The sequence below is a fragment of the Pteropus medius genome, unplaced genomic scaffold, assembly GCF_902729225.1.
Source record: "Pteropus medius unplaced genomic scaffold, Ma_sr-lr_union100, whole genome shotgun sequence".
In the NCBI taxonomy this organism is placed as follows: Eukaryota; Metazoa; Chordata; class Mammalia; order Chiroptera; family Pteropodidae; genus Pteropus; species Pteropus medius.
The window spans coordinates 1,425,666-1,441,434 of record NW_024349796.1 but is presented as its reverse complement, the minus strand read 5'-3'; the positions used below and the strand labels follow the sequence as shown (position 1 = coordinate 1,441,434).

General features: G+C 34.7%; 1 protein-coding gene and 1 pseudogene across 1 annotated transcript in view; one reads left to right on the top strand and one right to left on the bottom strand.

Moving 5' to 3' along the window:
• Positions 1–1,865: 1,865 nt before the first annotated feature.
• WDR64 (WD repeat domain 64) overlaps positions 1,866–15,769 on the bottom strand; it is a 113,553-nt gene continuing 99,649 nt past the window's right edge. Inside the window, exons 25-29 of the mRNA XM_039883209.1 lie at positions 12,357–12,545; positions 11,404–11,509; positions 8,404–8,484; positions 7,501–7,614; positions 1,866–2,431 (exon numbers count right to left, since the gene is read on the bottom strand). Of these exons, the coding sequence (XP_039739143.1) occupies positions 2,348–2,431; positions 7,501–7,614; positions 8,404–8,484; positions 11,404–11,509; positions 12,357–12,545 (574 nt within the window). The 3' untranslated portion in view covers positions 1,866–2,347. The remainder of the gene's footprint in view (positions 2,432–7,500; positions 7,615–8,403; positions 8,485–11,403; positions 11,510–12,356; positions 12,546–15,769) is intronic.
• LOC120619414 (uncharacterized) lies at positions 9,315–9,433 on the top strand (annotated as a pseudogene).

Below are 15,769 nucleotides of genomic sequence, written 5' to 3'. Positions count from 1 at the left end.
TTTTTATTAGAAATAAGCCTATACACATCTACATTGTGTTATTTTCAGAAAACGACCTGTAATTAGCAGCCTGAACCTTTCTCTCACAGCTCATTATTTAGAAATAAAACATGAAAGTTATATGAGAAACTATTTTTCAAGGTGTAAAATGCAATAATTCTAAACATCAGGTCCTGCTGGCAGTTTTGGTCTATTTGGGCCATAATGTGTAATTTAATTATCTTAAATCTTTATTGTGAAGTATGGCACATCTATGGGAAATTGGTTGTGAAGTATGGCACATCTATGGGGCACACACTGTGCATGCCCAGGCCAGGAGTGGGAAGTTCAGAGGGAGAAGCTGGGGATTCACGGCCATTGGAGGTGGAAGGGACAAAGGAGAACAAAGAAACTATGGCCCGTGAAAACTCAGAGCCCTAATTTCTCAGCGCACTTGATTTTTACTGAGCTTCCCGCTTGGACTTTCCACAAAGTTTACTTTGCCTGCATTACTTAATAAAATCACTTCTGCTTTGCTACTTTTTGTCCATTCTGTCATTCTTCTCTGAGCATTGGAGTTCCATGCAAATCTTTCGTGGGGGTCCAAGGACCCAACCCCTGACTCCCACAATGCAGACACTCGATTGCCCATGACATTTTCTCTGTGTTTTAGAAAACAGTTTAACACCACACCAAAAAATAATGTAATAAAATAGTCTTAACTTGTCAAGTCAAGCCTTTTCTTAAATAATTTATTTAATCAGCCCCTTCATTTGATAAATGAAAGGGTGAGGTTTTATAAACTTTAGTAATAAAATAAATAAGTCGTGGGGTGTAATGTATAGCCTGGTGGCTATAGTTAACACCGTATTGCATATTTGAAAGTTGCAAAGAGAATAGATCATAAAAGTTCGCATCACAAGAAAAAAATTTGTAACTATATATGGTGATACATGTTAACTAGACTTATTGTGGTGATTATTTCACAATATATATTAATATAAAATCATTATGTTTTACACTTGAAACTAATATAATGTTATGTATCAATTATACTTCAAATAATAAAAAAGAATCTCTGGCTTACTTGCTAATTTTCCCTAACTATGCTCCATTTTTTCTAAAGTCTCTTTTTTCATTGGAGTAAATTATCCAAATTATTTTAATAAATTAAAAAACCTTAATATTTAATATTTTCTCTTGGAACTTTAGTTTCTTATGTAATTAAAATACATGAAGACAAAAGTTAAAATAAAAAGAAAATTAGGAGAAATGATCACATTCCTGTGAGCAACAAAAATTAGTACATACCTAGAAATAATCATAAAAAGAAATATGTAAATAAAGTTTATATGAATAAAAAAATTCCTTAGTTTTCTAAAGTTGCTGCGATTTTAAGAATTATAGAACCCTTTCCAGAATGGAAAGGAAGAATTAAATGCTAAGGGGCCATAGTATTTTCTCACCAAGTGGCCTGGTGCTTTGGGGGGAAAGCAGACTAACCCTTGATGTGTGATGCTTTTATTACTCAGAGCTCTGAATCATTTCTCAAAGAGGCCTATATCAACCAATCAGCAGGCTTTGATTCTGATACTTTCCTCATGCCTTTTACTTAATAAAAATCTCATTTATTATTGTGCAAATTTAGATGCTTTCATTTTTTACATGAGTTCCCATGAGTGAAATTAATCATTTGGTCAAAATATCAAAATCGGTTAATAAAAGAATAAATAATAAACACAAGAAAGTTCAGATAATCATTCAAATTCTATTTATCTGGAGTTATTTCTGGACTAAATGTAAATAACTTCTGACAATCTAAGAAACTCTGAACATTTTCTTCCATATGAAATTTCCCTAAATAAAGAAGACAAATAGCTAGAAGCTTAACAGGAACATTTTTCTTTTTAATAATAATTATCTTTATACTACATAGCATGACACACAAGGAATTTGCCTTTTACTGCATGCATTTGGATAATAATTCTGATTACGAATTAAGGTGAGCAATGGAGGGAGGTGGAAAGCTATTTATGACCATATTATTTTAGATCTATTTATGTTATTAATTTTGCTTCTTTTGTCATTTTGCTGACAGTAAACAAGACATTGCCTATTCCTAAAGTGGATTTCAATGTATGAAAGAAGTTGGCCACCTGGCTGCTTGCTGCTTGCTTGGTTTCAGAGCTGAGGCCACCTGAGCTCTCTGAACAATCTTCACCATTGATAGTATGGCCTGAGGATACAGAGATGGATGACAGTGTCTGGTGGACCCTCACTTTCATCCTGAAATAAAGACTGGAGTATCATTTAGACCTTGCCATTTCACGTGCAGCTCAGGCCACAGCAGCCACTTCTGAATTTTCTCTTACTTGGCAATGGCTGGGAAGAAGGAAGAAGCCAGATTTATCTGTGGGACTAAATGTTTTCTCAGACTTCTCCTCCGTTGTGTCTGTGAAATAAAGGACATGTCAGTTAATAACAGGCATTTCATGACAAACACGATTTTCTAGAGTTAAGGTGCACCACTAATTTTTGCAGAGATTTTAATCCTCTTAGAAATATAGTTATTTACTTAACTATCTTGTGTGCCTCTAGGGTTAAAATATGTTAAAAACAGGAGATGGGGTTCCAGAAGGGTGTGAGTAGAAGAGCAGGAGCTTTGGAACTACTTGACTGGGTGCTTATTCATTCTGGGACCCGACTGCCCAATCTGTAAAAGATTGCTCAAAACAAAACAAAACAAAACAAAACAAAACAAAACAAAACAAAACAAAACAAAAGAAAAGCTTGCTAGGTTGTTGTAAGGCATAGAGATATTGTATATTAATATCATCAGAGTCCATTGATGATGAAATAAGTGAAAATTGCACAAATGAGAAATAAGTTATTTTGAATTGGATATTTTTGGAAGACATATAAAATGTTAAACTCATTTGGTTTAAATTCAGTTCAAGCAGTGTCTGGTTTGTCAATAATATTCAGCCAATATTTACAGCATGCATCAATTTGATCTTATGGTCTATTATAAGGAAGAAGAGAGAGAAAAAAAAAGGGAAGAGGAGATGTAGAGAGTTATAAAGTAAAGAAGAATACAGAATGAACCCGAAGGTCAAAGTTCAACCACCTAAAAATCCCTTAGACTTGGACACTCATAGGTCACATGACTGCTCCTCTTTCTCTCTAAGACAAGGTGGGAGACTTAGTTCCCTAGCTCAATCTGCCGAAGAAGAGCCAAGGCAACTTCTTAAGCTGCACTGAGCTTTCCTTAATTTTGTATTCATTTTTTCCCTTCTCTTACTTCTCTTCCTTCTAACTCATTCATTCTTTCATTCAACTAATGTTCTTTGAGCATCACTTATGTGTCAGTGTGCTCTACACACTGGAGTTCCAACAGAGAATTAGTCAAAATTCCCACCTTCACGGATCTTGTTTTCTAGTGAGATAGAATCAGTAAAAAAATAAATGAATTCTTATATAATGTAATCTTCGGTAGTGACAGGAACCATGAAGAAAAATTAACCAGGGTGAGGAGATGGAGACTGAAGGGAAGGGAGGGGTCCCCCCATTATTTGTTCATTACTTGTAAACTCCCATATGGTCATTCTGACCAGGAGAGGCCCAGCAGCTTACCTATCTCTGAATTACATTGTATTGTATCTAAATGTGCAGGCTCTGAAATCAAACTGCTAGGTTTAAACATTAGCTCTTCTATCTAATTTTAGGATCTTAGATAAATTACTTATCCTCTATGTGTCAGTTTTCTCAATAGTAAAATGGGGATGATAATCATGACTACCTTGAAGATTAAGTGAAAGACTGCATGTCAAAGTTCAGAATTGTACACTAACTGAAAAACAAATGTTAGCCACTATCATTAGCAATATCCCTCAGTTATAATTTTGTTAACCTAAAAGTAAAAGACCAGAGTGAGAGGCAACAAGCACTTATCTGAGGTCAAAAAGAATAGCTATTCTGGAAGCACTGATTCAGGCAGAAACCCAAACAGTGTTCCGATTAGGAGGCGAAGGCCAAGGGAAGTTATGAGGAAGGGAAGGGGAACAATGACATGAACAGAAGGAAAGAATTTCTATTGTGTTAATAAACTGCATTATTCTTTAGCTATGCCCGATAGTGCTAATTCTAAAGAACTCTTCAATTTTTAGTCCTGTAGTCAGGATTTCTGTCAGCTTTAAAAAGTCGTTTAAAATACAGTGTTGGTTTGGCCCAGTTCAAAAGTATTTTTGCTCGGTTCAAACATTCCAAAGGTCCAAGGACTAAGACGTTCAAGAAAGTTCCTCTGGAATGGATGCCTTCGCTCTATTTTAAAATGGCTCCACTTATGTCAGCTTTTCACAGTTTAAGCACTCTTTTCATGTAAGAGAAAATTGTGAGAATTTCTGTTATTTAAATATTCTTTGGAAAAACCATAGAGTATGCTGTCATACATACCTTCTTTTACTTTTGGATGATAAAGTGGGTACGTAGAAGTTCAGCAACAGAAAGTAACCTCCCAGGGTGATCTGATCATAAATTCCTACCTGGGCAGGTCATAGTGGGTAGTCATGCCCGAGGACTATAATTTCCTTAGCAAAAATTTTTAAAGCAAGCCCTGATCATTGTTCTCCTGCAGGTGGATAAACACACCTTTGAAATGCCAAAAGTAATCCTATCCGCAGATGCCTAGAAGGTAAAACCACCCTCCAGGGAGCAAAAGCTTGTTAACTACCCTGTACCTTGCTTTCTCCTACCTTTCTGTATTCATCCTTACAATCTCTTTTTATTTTAAAATGTGTATGTGTATATAAATATATATATCAAAACTGTCATTCTCTGAGGCATTTGAGACCTTGCTTTTTGGCAATGTCATCAGTTTGGCTCAAATAAAAATTCTGTTCAGGTTTGGCTGTTCTTATATTGACAACTTAATCATCTTTCTATTATTGATTGTTTCTACAATTTTGAAAATGGATTAGATGCCACAAAGTTTACATTCTCACCCTCTCTTCCCACATTTAAACTGAAAACGAACTATAAACTTATGCCCTGATTTATGTTTTCCTATACTGTTTTGTAACTTGTTTCATTCTAAAGAGATTTACAAATCATTTGCACGAAAACCATTTAAAGACATCAATACTCAAAATCAGTGTTCTTATTATTTAAAAAGAATAAATCAAAGAGATTAAGACACCTGTTCTTGGACTCTGCTCAGAGGAGTTTCTCCCCTCACTACTATGAGCTTCTTGACCTAGAAGTAGCTTCTTGGTGCCCAGCAGAGTGCAAGACATAGTAACATTCAAGGAATTCTAAAATGTTTATTTCACAAAACTGAAATTTGAATACTAGACTTTCTGAGGTAATTTTATACCCAGCTTCTTGGGAGTGCTTTTTATGAAAACAGGCATTCGATGTGTACATATTGATTTAATTTCATCCACTATTTTCCAACTTAGCTGTTTGGGTTCTTAAAATTGCAGACAATCTTGCTTAAATCTCTACCAGTTTCCAGATTTTATTGTCATCTTGCTAAGTCTACCAGTTTCTGAAAAGGACCTAATTTTATTTTGAAAACTAGTTTTAACCCCCTGGCCACACTTTTTTCTTCATTAAACTAGAAAGAGAATTTTTAATCATAGCTTTGTAGCACCTTTTCTGTAAGTAAATAGAGACATCGATTCCCTTTGACTTCTTGTGTGGTTAATGACCTACGGAAGCCATTAAGAAAAAAGAAAACATCTACTAAAACAACAGATGTATTAAAAATTCCTTGGTGTTAGAACAAATAATTATTCCATTTTATGATCTCTGATAAAATTAATCATAATAGAATCAATTTCTGACTGAGTGGAGATTATTATGTAGATTAACCATGACTAATTTATGATTTCATTTTTGTCTTCTCCCTGGCATTTAAGACATATTTGGCCACCTTCTTTCTGTCTCTTAGTTTATAGTGTTAAACAACAAAATTCAAGTAAATTTGAAGACCTAGCTGGCTTTATTAAATGATTTCCAAATCGAGCAGCATCCCATCTAGTAAATAGAAAGGTGCTCTGAGTAGCTATACAAAATGGAAGGTTTCTATAGGCAGAAGGAGGGTGGGGCAAAGAGGTTAAAAGAGTGAATTTTTTCAAAGTTGCCTCCCCTTAGGGGAAAGCCAGGGCTCTTATCAGGAAAATGACCTCACTAGTGCTGATCAGGAAATCTCAGACTAATTGATTTAAAAGTCCACTTCTGGGAGAGATTGAAATAGCAGTTAGGTTAAGTATAAAATTTTGGCAGGCCTTAGAGTAAGTGATTCCATTTTGGGTCTGTTTCTTTAAACAGTACTTAGAAAATGCAAGTTATATTTAATATCAAATAAAGCAAAACAAATAATGCAAATATGGGGCATAAAATATATGAATTATAAAACTCAAAACAAATACTCTTAATTACTTGTTAGTTTTGGATTATTTATACCACTGTTTTATCTATTGCTCAAAAAATTAAAAGCAAATGATATTATTTTTATAAATACTCTTCTATTGCCAATAATTCTTACTCAAATAATTGGCAGAATTGATGAACAAGAATCATTCATGTTTTCATTAAGTACACAAGCTAACAAAATTATGGTCAAGTTTTCTATATTAAATAAAGCAGCTTTTTATTGTTGTTATTGTTGTTTTATTTGTTATCTGTTATTCAGTTAGGTGCAGACAGTGAGAACCATCTCCTTTCTGTTTTTAGTCTGACTTCATTGCATTGCTTATAAAAATTACCATATGTTAGATCTTCGTCTTTATGTTTGATCTATTTTAATGACTAGATGAATGGCCAGAGGTTAAGTTAGGCCCATATAAATGTCCTAGAACTAGTAGAAGAGTGATAGGGTTTGAGTTTTTTAGGTTATATGATTTAATAGAATAAGCATGAAATTTGGAGTCAGAGCACATCTCAGTTTATCACTTAATTTTTATGTCATCTTTGGCAAGTCACTTGAACTCCCTTTAGGCTCCATTTTTCCCAGTTCTAAGATAGGCATAACATTTTCTTTGTAATTATTGTGAAAATTAAAGGAATCATTTATAAAAACACTATGTAAACTGTAAGGAATTGTATGTTAGTTATTTCTATTAATACATGGGAAAAATTCTCCTTGACTTGGCTGGTAAGCCAGAAACTACTTGATGTCATGGCCTCATTCTGTAAGTACAATAAGATTAAAAAGCAAGGATGGTTATACAGCTCTCGGGTATGTTATATTATATTGCCTGAGCTTTAAAACTAGTTGATAAACCTAAGTCTTAACTCTAGTAAAGTTTATTTGTCAGGCTCAGAGGCCCTGTTTGATTTTCTTCTCTGTCTAACAAATTCATGATTTCCAGCTCACTAAGCTAAAACACATGCATCCTGGAATATTTATAAAAAGAGTATGAACCAAGATAATTTTAAGCCCAGAATATTTCTGGGAACACAATAACTAACAATCCAAACAGAAATGGCATATATCATGAATTCTAAGTACCAACTTACTTTTTCATGTTGAACATGACCTCCCTTCTTCTTTCCTGGAATGCCATCTGAAGACTCCCTTTGTACATCTGAACCAATGAGTGGAAGGAATCTTAGACTAGTGGGGCTTGGTACCTAGAAGCCATTAATAAAGAGTTAGTAAGACAAACTAAAATGATTACTTCTATAATGTGAATTCAGAGGTGGATGATAGGGAGTGAGATGTTCCAATTGCTTTAAAACACACTCCCCTTTCCACTATTGATTCTTAATACTTCACCCACAGCATCATCTGTAGCCTAAGTGTTTGATACTTATTACAATGAACATGTTCTTGGGAAGGAAAAGTAACATTTTAAGAAATAGGTTAAGATGAACTTGAAATATTTCATCTACAGTTTGTTATTCTTGGCTAGTTATGGAGTTCTTTAAATTAACAGAGATTATCTGGAATGGAGATTTGAAAGATGAGTAAGGATTTAGAGGAAAACAAGGGGTAGATGAATTCTAAGCAGAGGGGCAACACAGGCAAAGCCACAGAAGAGGGAGGAATAGTGTGATGCTTAAGGAATAGCAAGCGATTTGGCATTGCTGGAGTATAGTGTATAATGTGGTATAAATGAGGTTATACAGAGGCCAGATCATGAATGTTTTGTATGCCAGGCTAAAAGCATTTGAATTTTATCATGTAGCTGATAAATTTTGAAATAGTTTCCTATAGTACTGTTCAATGCGGAAGGCCAGAGATAAGTGATCAAGGCCATTGATACACAGAACTAAAGACTTCTCTGCATGTTTATGGAAGCATCAGTCAGCTTAGTTATGTGATTTCCTCCAACCTTGCTTGAGAGTCCAGGGTCAGGAAGGAGATGTCAGATTCCTTATTGTTCTTTAATCATTCTAGTCTAGAAATGTTCAACACACCTTATATATAGGCAGAGAACCAAAAATAATCCCCGCTTCTTTGTTTTCAGTCATGAAACCTTCCAAGGCATGTCTTCGAAGCTGTAAAACAGAAGAGTGAATGTTTAATGAAAAGAACACATTCCATAAGTAATAAAATTCTTAGGTTCAAATTCTGGCTCTGTCACTTATTAGCTGCATGACCTTAGGCAAATTTTTGCCCTGTTGACTATTATAAGGATCAAATGAGATAATGTACATGGTAAGGCTGCTACTCAAATATAATAATTATTACCATTGTATTGTTATTGATAACATGTCAAAAATCAATTAGCATAAAAAAGTGAATAGATAAATATTACATAATTGAGAATAAAAAGGAATGGGCAAAACAAGATTGCTGATAAAATCAGAGATTCCTAAGTGAAAGGTATTTAAGGTGTGATACGGAGAGGCCCTGCCTTGTAATATTTGGGGTATTTAATTGTCTCAAGAGCTTTAAAACCTTTCTAGAGATTTCTCCAAATTTATTTGTTTCAGTTAACAACTTATTTTTAAAAAATTATTTATCTTAAAATTAGAAGAGAATATTAAAAGTGAATACTAATCTTCATTTTCGGATTGTGCTATTTCAATCCTATTCAACAAAATTGAGTATCTGTTACATAGCTATGCATGTATCATTGCCCATGAAGAGCTTATGATTTAGTGGTGGGATGCGAAGGTCAGTATATAAATAGTTTTGATTCAGTGTAGATCATGGTACATGAACATATTTGAGACACATAGCAGGAAGAGATTGGGGTCTTCGGGGAAAGTGGAATTAACATTTACTGAGTGTCTACAATGCACCTGGTGTACGTTTTCTCACTTTTCACAACAACTCTTCAGGGGCTTTTCACATGAGGAAAGAGATAAAATAATTTATCTAAGTCTATAGCCATACCACCCTGAACAAGCTCTATCCCGTCTGATCTTGGAAGCTAAGCAGGGTCAGGCCTGGTTAGTACTTGGATGGGAGACCACCTAGGAAGACCAGGTGCTGTAGGCATAAAAAATAAAAAATAAGGAATTGTAAGATGACAAGGTCCTTGCAATCTGTGAGGTCAACCAAGGGTTGTCTCGCCTAAAAAATAAATAAATAATTTATCTAAGATTAAACCTAATTCTGTTATATTCCATATCTCATGCCTGTTCTGCTTGTCACGCTTCTTCTTGAAAATTGCTTCATTTAGAAAGTGTTAAATATTTATTAAATATGAAGGTGACACTGTAAAAGAATGATGACATGATACGTTTTCATGGACTTGCTGTGCTGTTTTACATTGGAGTAATATCCTCCACTTCGAGATTCTTAGTGTACCATCCTCTGGCCTCAGTCCTCACCAGCCCTCAGATGTAATGACTATCCTGACTTTTGTGCTTTTATTTCTCTTGCTTTTATTTATATAGTTTTGCTTTATATGCACTATAAAAGCAAAATAACATTTTATTTAGTTTTACTTCTTCTTGTCTTTTATATAAATGAAATCATTATGTATATTTTCTTATGTAAAACTTTCCTCATTCAGTAGGACAATACGCTTAGAACATTCATTCATGTACGTGAGTGTTATTTTAACTCATTTATTTTCACTGTTCCATAGTGTTATAATTTATAAATATGCTATAATTGATTTACCAATTTTACTGTTGATGAACATTTAGGCTGCTTTCAGGATTTTGCTATTACAAACAATATTGTTCCGAGCATTCTTGTACCTGCCTCCTAAGCACATGTTCAAGATGTTCCCCAGGGTTGATATTTAGTAAATTTTCAACTTTACTGGATAATGCCACATTGTTTTCCAAAGTGGTTCTACCAACTTACACAACTTTCACCAGGAGATCAGTGTTCTGATTGTGCCAAATGCATACTGAGCCTTGATATTGTCAGACTATTTGATATTTGCCAACCTGGTGAGTATAAAATTGTATCTCATTATATTACTGATGTGAATTTCCATGTTTACTAATGAGGTTGAGCATCTTTTCATGTGTTTATTAGACTTTTTTTTTTCTTTTGTGAAGTGTCTATCAAGTATTTGACCTGTCTTAAAATTGGATTGTCTTTTATATTTATTGATTTTTAGTTCTTTTTCTATTCTAGATACTAATCTTCTGTCAGTTATAAAGGCAGTTAGAAAAGTAACATGGACTTTGACAGATATAGGTCATGGATATGGCAAGGATGGCCTGCCCAGGTGAACTCTAGGGCCAGAAGACTGAGAGGAATGCTCAGGGAAACCACAGCTATTTGTAGAGGATGAGCAACTGTAAGTTAGTAATGGGAGGTAAATTTCGAAAGGTAAATTTGGTTTATTTTGTGAAAGATCTTGAGTAAATCAATTTTAGCTGATTGATGCCAGAACTTAGCCTAAAGACTCATGCTATATTCATTCTTTAGAAATGTTAGAAATAGAATGAATAACAATATGCTTCTCTCTCCTAATTCTGCACTGAAGAAAAGTATGTCGGTTTGTGATGAGTAAAATAATGACAACCAAAGATGTCCACACTCTATCCCTCCACCCTTAACTTGTGAATATATTGCTTCACTTGGCAAAAGAGACTTTGCAGATGTAATTAAGGTTAAGAACTTTGAGATGGAGTATCCAGGTGCATCCAATCTAATCATGAGAATCCTTAAAAGCAGAGACCCCTTCCTGTTGTGTCAAAGTCATGTGACCACAAACAACTGGTTGGGGAGATGCAACATTTCTGGCTTTGAAGACGAAGGAAGGGGGCCACAAACTAAAGAATATGAGATTCTCCTGTAGAGCCTCCAGAAAAGAAACACAGCTCTGGCAATATCTTAATTTTAGCCCAGTGAGACTGTTGACTTAAAGAACAGTAAAATAATTAATTTGTATTGTTTAAGCCGTTAAGTTTGTAGTAATTTATAATGGCAGCAATAGAAAACTAATAAAATGTACATATCTAAATTCAAAAAAACAAAAGCAAACTGTTTTTTAAAGCTACCTTTGGGGAAGAAAGAGACTCGAAAAATTTAAAATCATGTTCCACTTCGAAGGCCTTGGGAGATACACGTTTGAAAAGCAAAGACATTGAGCTCATTTTCCTCCATCTGTGTATGAAGATGCAGGAAAAACTGTTAGTACATACACATATCTTGAATTCTCTTCCTACCAAACAAGTATCCATTACATTCTTTATTCTCTGGGTCCCCAAGTTCTCTGGTTCCCAAAGCATCAGCCCTAATGATGCTACCTCTGCACTTAAGTCTTACTCTGTTTGGCTTCCCAGATATCCCTCCAGGGAAGCCAAAGAGATTTCTATTAAACTTGAATATTCCATGTAGTTAAATTCATTAATAACCATTGGAAAAACCTGTACAGTAGGGATGAGGAAACTTTGGGTAAAAAAACCAATGCTTGATATTTGTGTGACTCAGGATAGCTTCTACTGTAGTTAAAACTTACTTAAGTATATAGTTAAAAAGTCAGAACTAAGCATTAAAGACATTAAAAAAAATAAGCAGTATGTCCTAAGATGGAGTACTTCTACAGAAGAAGGCCCATTTTTCTACAGACAAGACATAATTCTTTACTTATAATGTGAAAACATTCTTGCTTTATCTACCACATCTTCCCTACTTGCTCCCTGGACTCCAAGCTTTGAAAGACTGTAATAGCCTTTCATTATTTTGTGCCTTTGATTAGGCAATTTCCTCTTTGGTCTTCTTTGTTTGAATAAATCCTGTTTGTCCTTCTTTGACTATCTTAAGAATTGGTGTTCTTAGCTGTACTATTATCCTGAATTATAGATTTTTATGCGCTCTTCCACTGGATTGAAAAATTGTTGAAGAGTTTCAGGCTTTCCACTTTTGAATTCTACATGTCCTGCACAGTGTTACAGTATCATAATAGTTTAATTCTTGTCTGCCATCTAAAGCAAACACCCAATGATCTTACCTTTGCCGGTCAAATACCAGAGGATATTCATATTTTTGTTTCTTCTCTGTGAACTTGCTTTCTTCTTTTATTTCTATGGGATATTCATTAACATCACAAGGCAAAATGAAATCACTTGTCTGTGATATTTCAAAGAATCTTTGCTGTCCAAAATATCCACAGTAATGGCCATTTTGGGCATGCCAGAGCCTGAGGAAAGGTAAAGGTAGGGAGAATAAAGTAACAGGAATTCAGTGGAAGTTCTTTTGTTAATGATTAGCTTTTCACTGGTCCATCAGGGATAATAAACTTGAGTCTGGGACTCTTCCCATTAAATGTATGGAGCTAATCATAACATAAACATTTTATCCGTTAGAATTCTAATGTACAACAATTTTGGGAAATGTCAATTTGAATCTGTACTTATGATATCCTTTCATTAAGCCAGAAAATAAAGAACAGATTTTTTTTTCCCCCAAATAACATAGCTCATTTAGTTAATTTAATTAAGTTAATCAGAGTACATGTTGACTGACAGTATATTAGCTGAATCAGGTCTTAGAATGGGCTATATCTCAGCTGTCTACTTATTGTATCAGCAACAGTAGAACTTGTGGTAGGAGATACTTACTGATGCTTTTACTGTTATCAAAATCCTCAATCTCCATCTACAATTCCTACTATTGTGGAAATAACATACTAATTTTTAAAACTGAGTTCTGAAATAGGATGGTAAAAGAAGTGGCTCTTCATCTATATGCATTATTTTACCATCAATTCACTCCAGGGGGATCCTCTAAATAGCCCAAGTGGTTTAAAGTAATACAGAATTGTTATTAGCAGGAGTGTTTGCCTTATGTCATATGGAAAGATAAAATAGTATTTAGAAGATCCTCCTTTTATGTCTTAATTTCAACCTCAGAGTAGCAAATGGTGGAAATAATCATCATATGCCTGCTGCAATGACCCAGAGGGAGGATAAGCTAAATGAACTCAAAGCAGACTGCACAAAATTCAAGTGGTATCTCAGATCCAAGCAGTGGGCACTGAAGAGAAGGCAGAGCAGAGGTATCACATCGGGACTCCTCACATCTGACAGTGTTCTGAGAATGTAACATGAGCATCATACATCCTTTATATATTTGCATTCCCCAAAGTTCCCCAAGGCCATAAACGTCATGGCCTTGCCAGACCCGAAGCGAAATGGACCAATCTTTTCCACACAGAAGTTAGAGGGGTGAAGGACTAACTTCAGGACAACTCTAAGTTCATTCTATTGTAGGCAAGGACTGAAGTAACTTTAGTCTCCTTTTTTTGTGGCATTTCCTGTTCCACGTAGAATTCTCCCAGATCACCGATCCTACCTCTTAGCCTGATATGAACTTCCTGGGCCTCAGATATAAATTCTTAGCCCCTTCTATCCTCTGTCCCAGAGCTAAGCCATTATTTTTTTCATATTATAAAATCATAATTTTTGACAAATTTAGAGTGTTAAAATCGCCTCTTCCTTTAGAAAGTGGCAGCTAGTATTAGCAAAAGAATGTGGCTTAGTTATAAAGAGAAGTGTATTCTGAGATAGCTATGAATAGAGCTAGGCTGTTTGAACTGAGTTTCTAGGAAGATCTTCACTTGAAGGAATCATAAAAGCAATTTCCTCATGTCAAGGGTTACTGGTTTGAGCAGGGACTGCTTATAACAACAGAGGTGTGCACGCAAATGTGGGGTGTGTGTGTGTGTGTGTGTGTGTGTGTACTACAATCCCTAGTTAACACTTCTGAGGACAGGTAGCTGAAAATAAGTTGCAGCAGAGACCCAAGTGACAGAGTTGTGAAGAGCACCTATAGTAATAAAATGTCATATTCTTAATTTTTCCTACTGATAAAATAGCAGATCCCCTTTTTGACAAAAGAAGCAGCTCTCTTTGCTCCAAATAGGACCTTAACCCCACAGATTCACTTTGAACTGAACATTTCTAAAAGTTCTTCTTCATTCATCCATTTTCTAAACATTTTTCTCTTTTAGTGACTCCTCTCTTAATGAATGGCACCAATATTCACCTGATGGTATATGCCAGAAGTCATTCTTTTTTTAAAATACTTTTTATTTTTCAATTACACTTGATATACAATATTATATTAGTTTCAAGTGCACAACATAGTGGTTAGATATTCATATAACTTATGAAGTGATCATCCCAATAAATCCAGTACCGATCTATACCATGCAGTTATTACAATCTTGTTGACTATATTCCCTGTGCTGTACTTTACATCCCCATGACTACTTCTTAACTACCAATTTGTACTTCATAATCCCTTCCCCTTTTTCACTCTACCCTTCAACCCCCTTCCCATCTGACAACCATCAAAATATTCTCAGTATCTATGAGTTTGTTTCTGTTTTGTTTGTTTGTTTCTTTCGTTTTTTCGATTCCACATATAAGTGAAGTCATATGGTATTTGTTTTTCTCTGATTTCTATCACTTAGCATAATATTCTCTAGGTCCATCCATGTTGGAGATGACAAGATTTTATTCTTTTTTATGTCTGAGTAATATTTCATTGTATATATGTACCTATCTTTTTATATATCCACCTATTGATAAATTCTTAGATTGCTTCCATATCTTGGCTATTGTAAATAATGCTATAATAAACATATGAAGAATGCATATGTCTTTTTAAATTAGTGTTTTGAGTTTCTTTGGATAAGTACCAATAAGTGGAATTCCTGGGTCCTTCTTTGTTTCTTGTTATAGACTTTGCTTAAAAGTCTATTTTGTCTGGAATAATGCAGGTCTTGTGATTACATTCCCTCAGCTTCGTTTTGTTTGGGAAAGTCTTTATTTCTCTTTCTTATCTGAAGGATACCTTTGCTGGATATGTTATTATTGACTAGTGGGTTTTTTCTTTCAAATGTATCGTTTTATTTTCTCCTGGCCTGAGAAGTTTCTGCTGAGAAATCTCGTGATAACCTCATGAGATTTCCTTTGTAGCTATTATCCCCCCTCACCTTGACAGCCTTGAGAATTCTTTCTTTATCATTAACTTTTGGCAATTTTAATATAATATGTCTTTGAAAAGTCTTCTTTCTTTGAGGTAATTAGGTGTTCCATTATCTTCTAGTACTTGAATGTCCAGTTCATTCCCTAGATATGGGTTTCTAATCATTTTTTAAATAGGCTCTCTGTTCCCACTCTCTCTTCTTCTTCTGGGGTATCCATTATCCTCATGTTGCTCTTTCTAATGGAGTTAGATTGTTTTTGTAGAGTTCTTTCATTTCTCTACAATCTTAGTTCTCACTCCTCTCCCACCTGAATTATTTCTAGATTTCTACCCTTCTAGCTCAGTAATTCTCTCGTCCATGTGATCTGCTTTATTTCCAGTGCTTTCTAATGCATTATTCATCTCATTTATTGAGTTCTTCAGCTACAG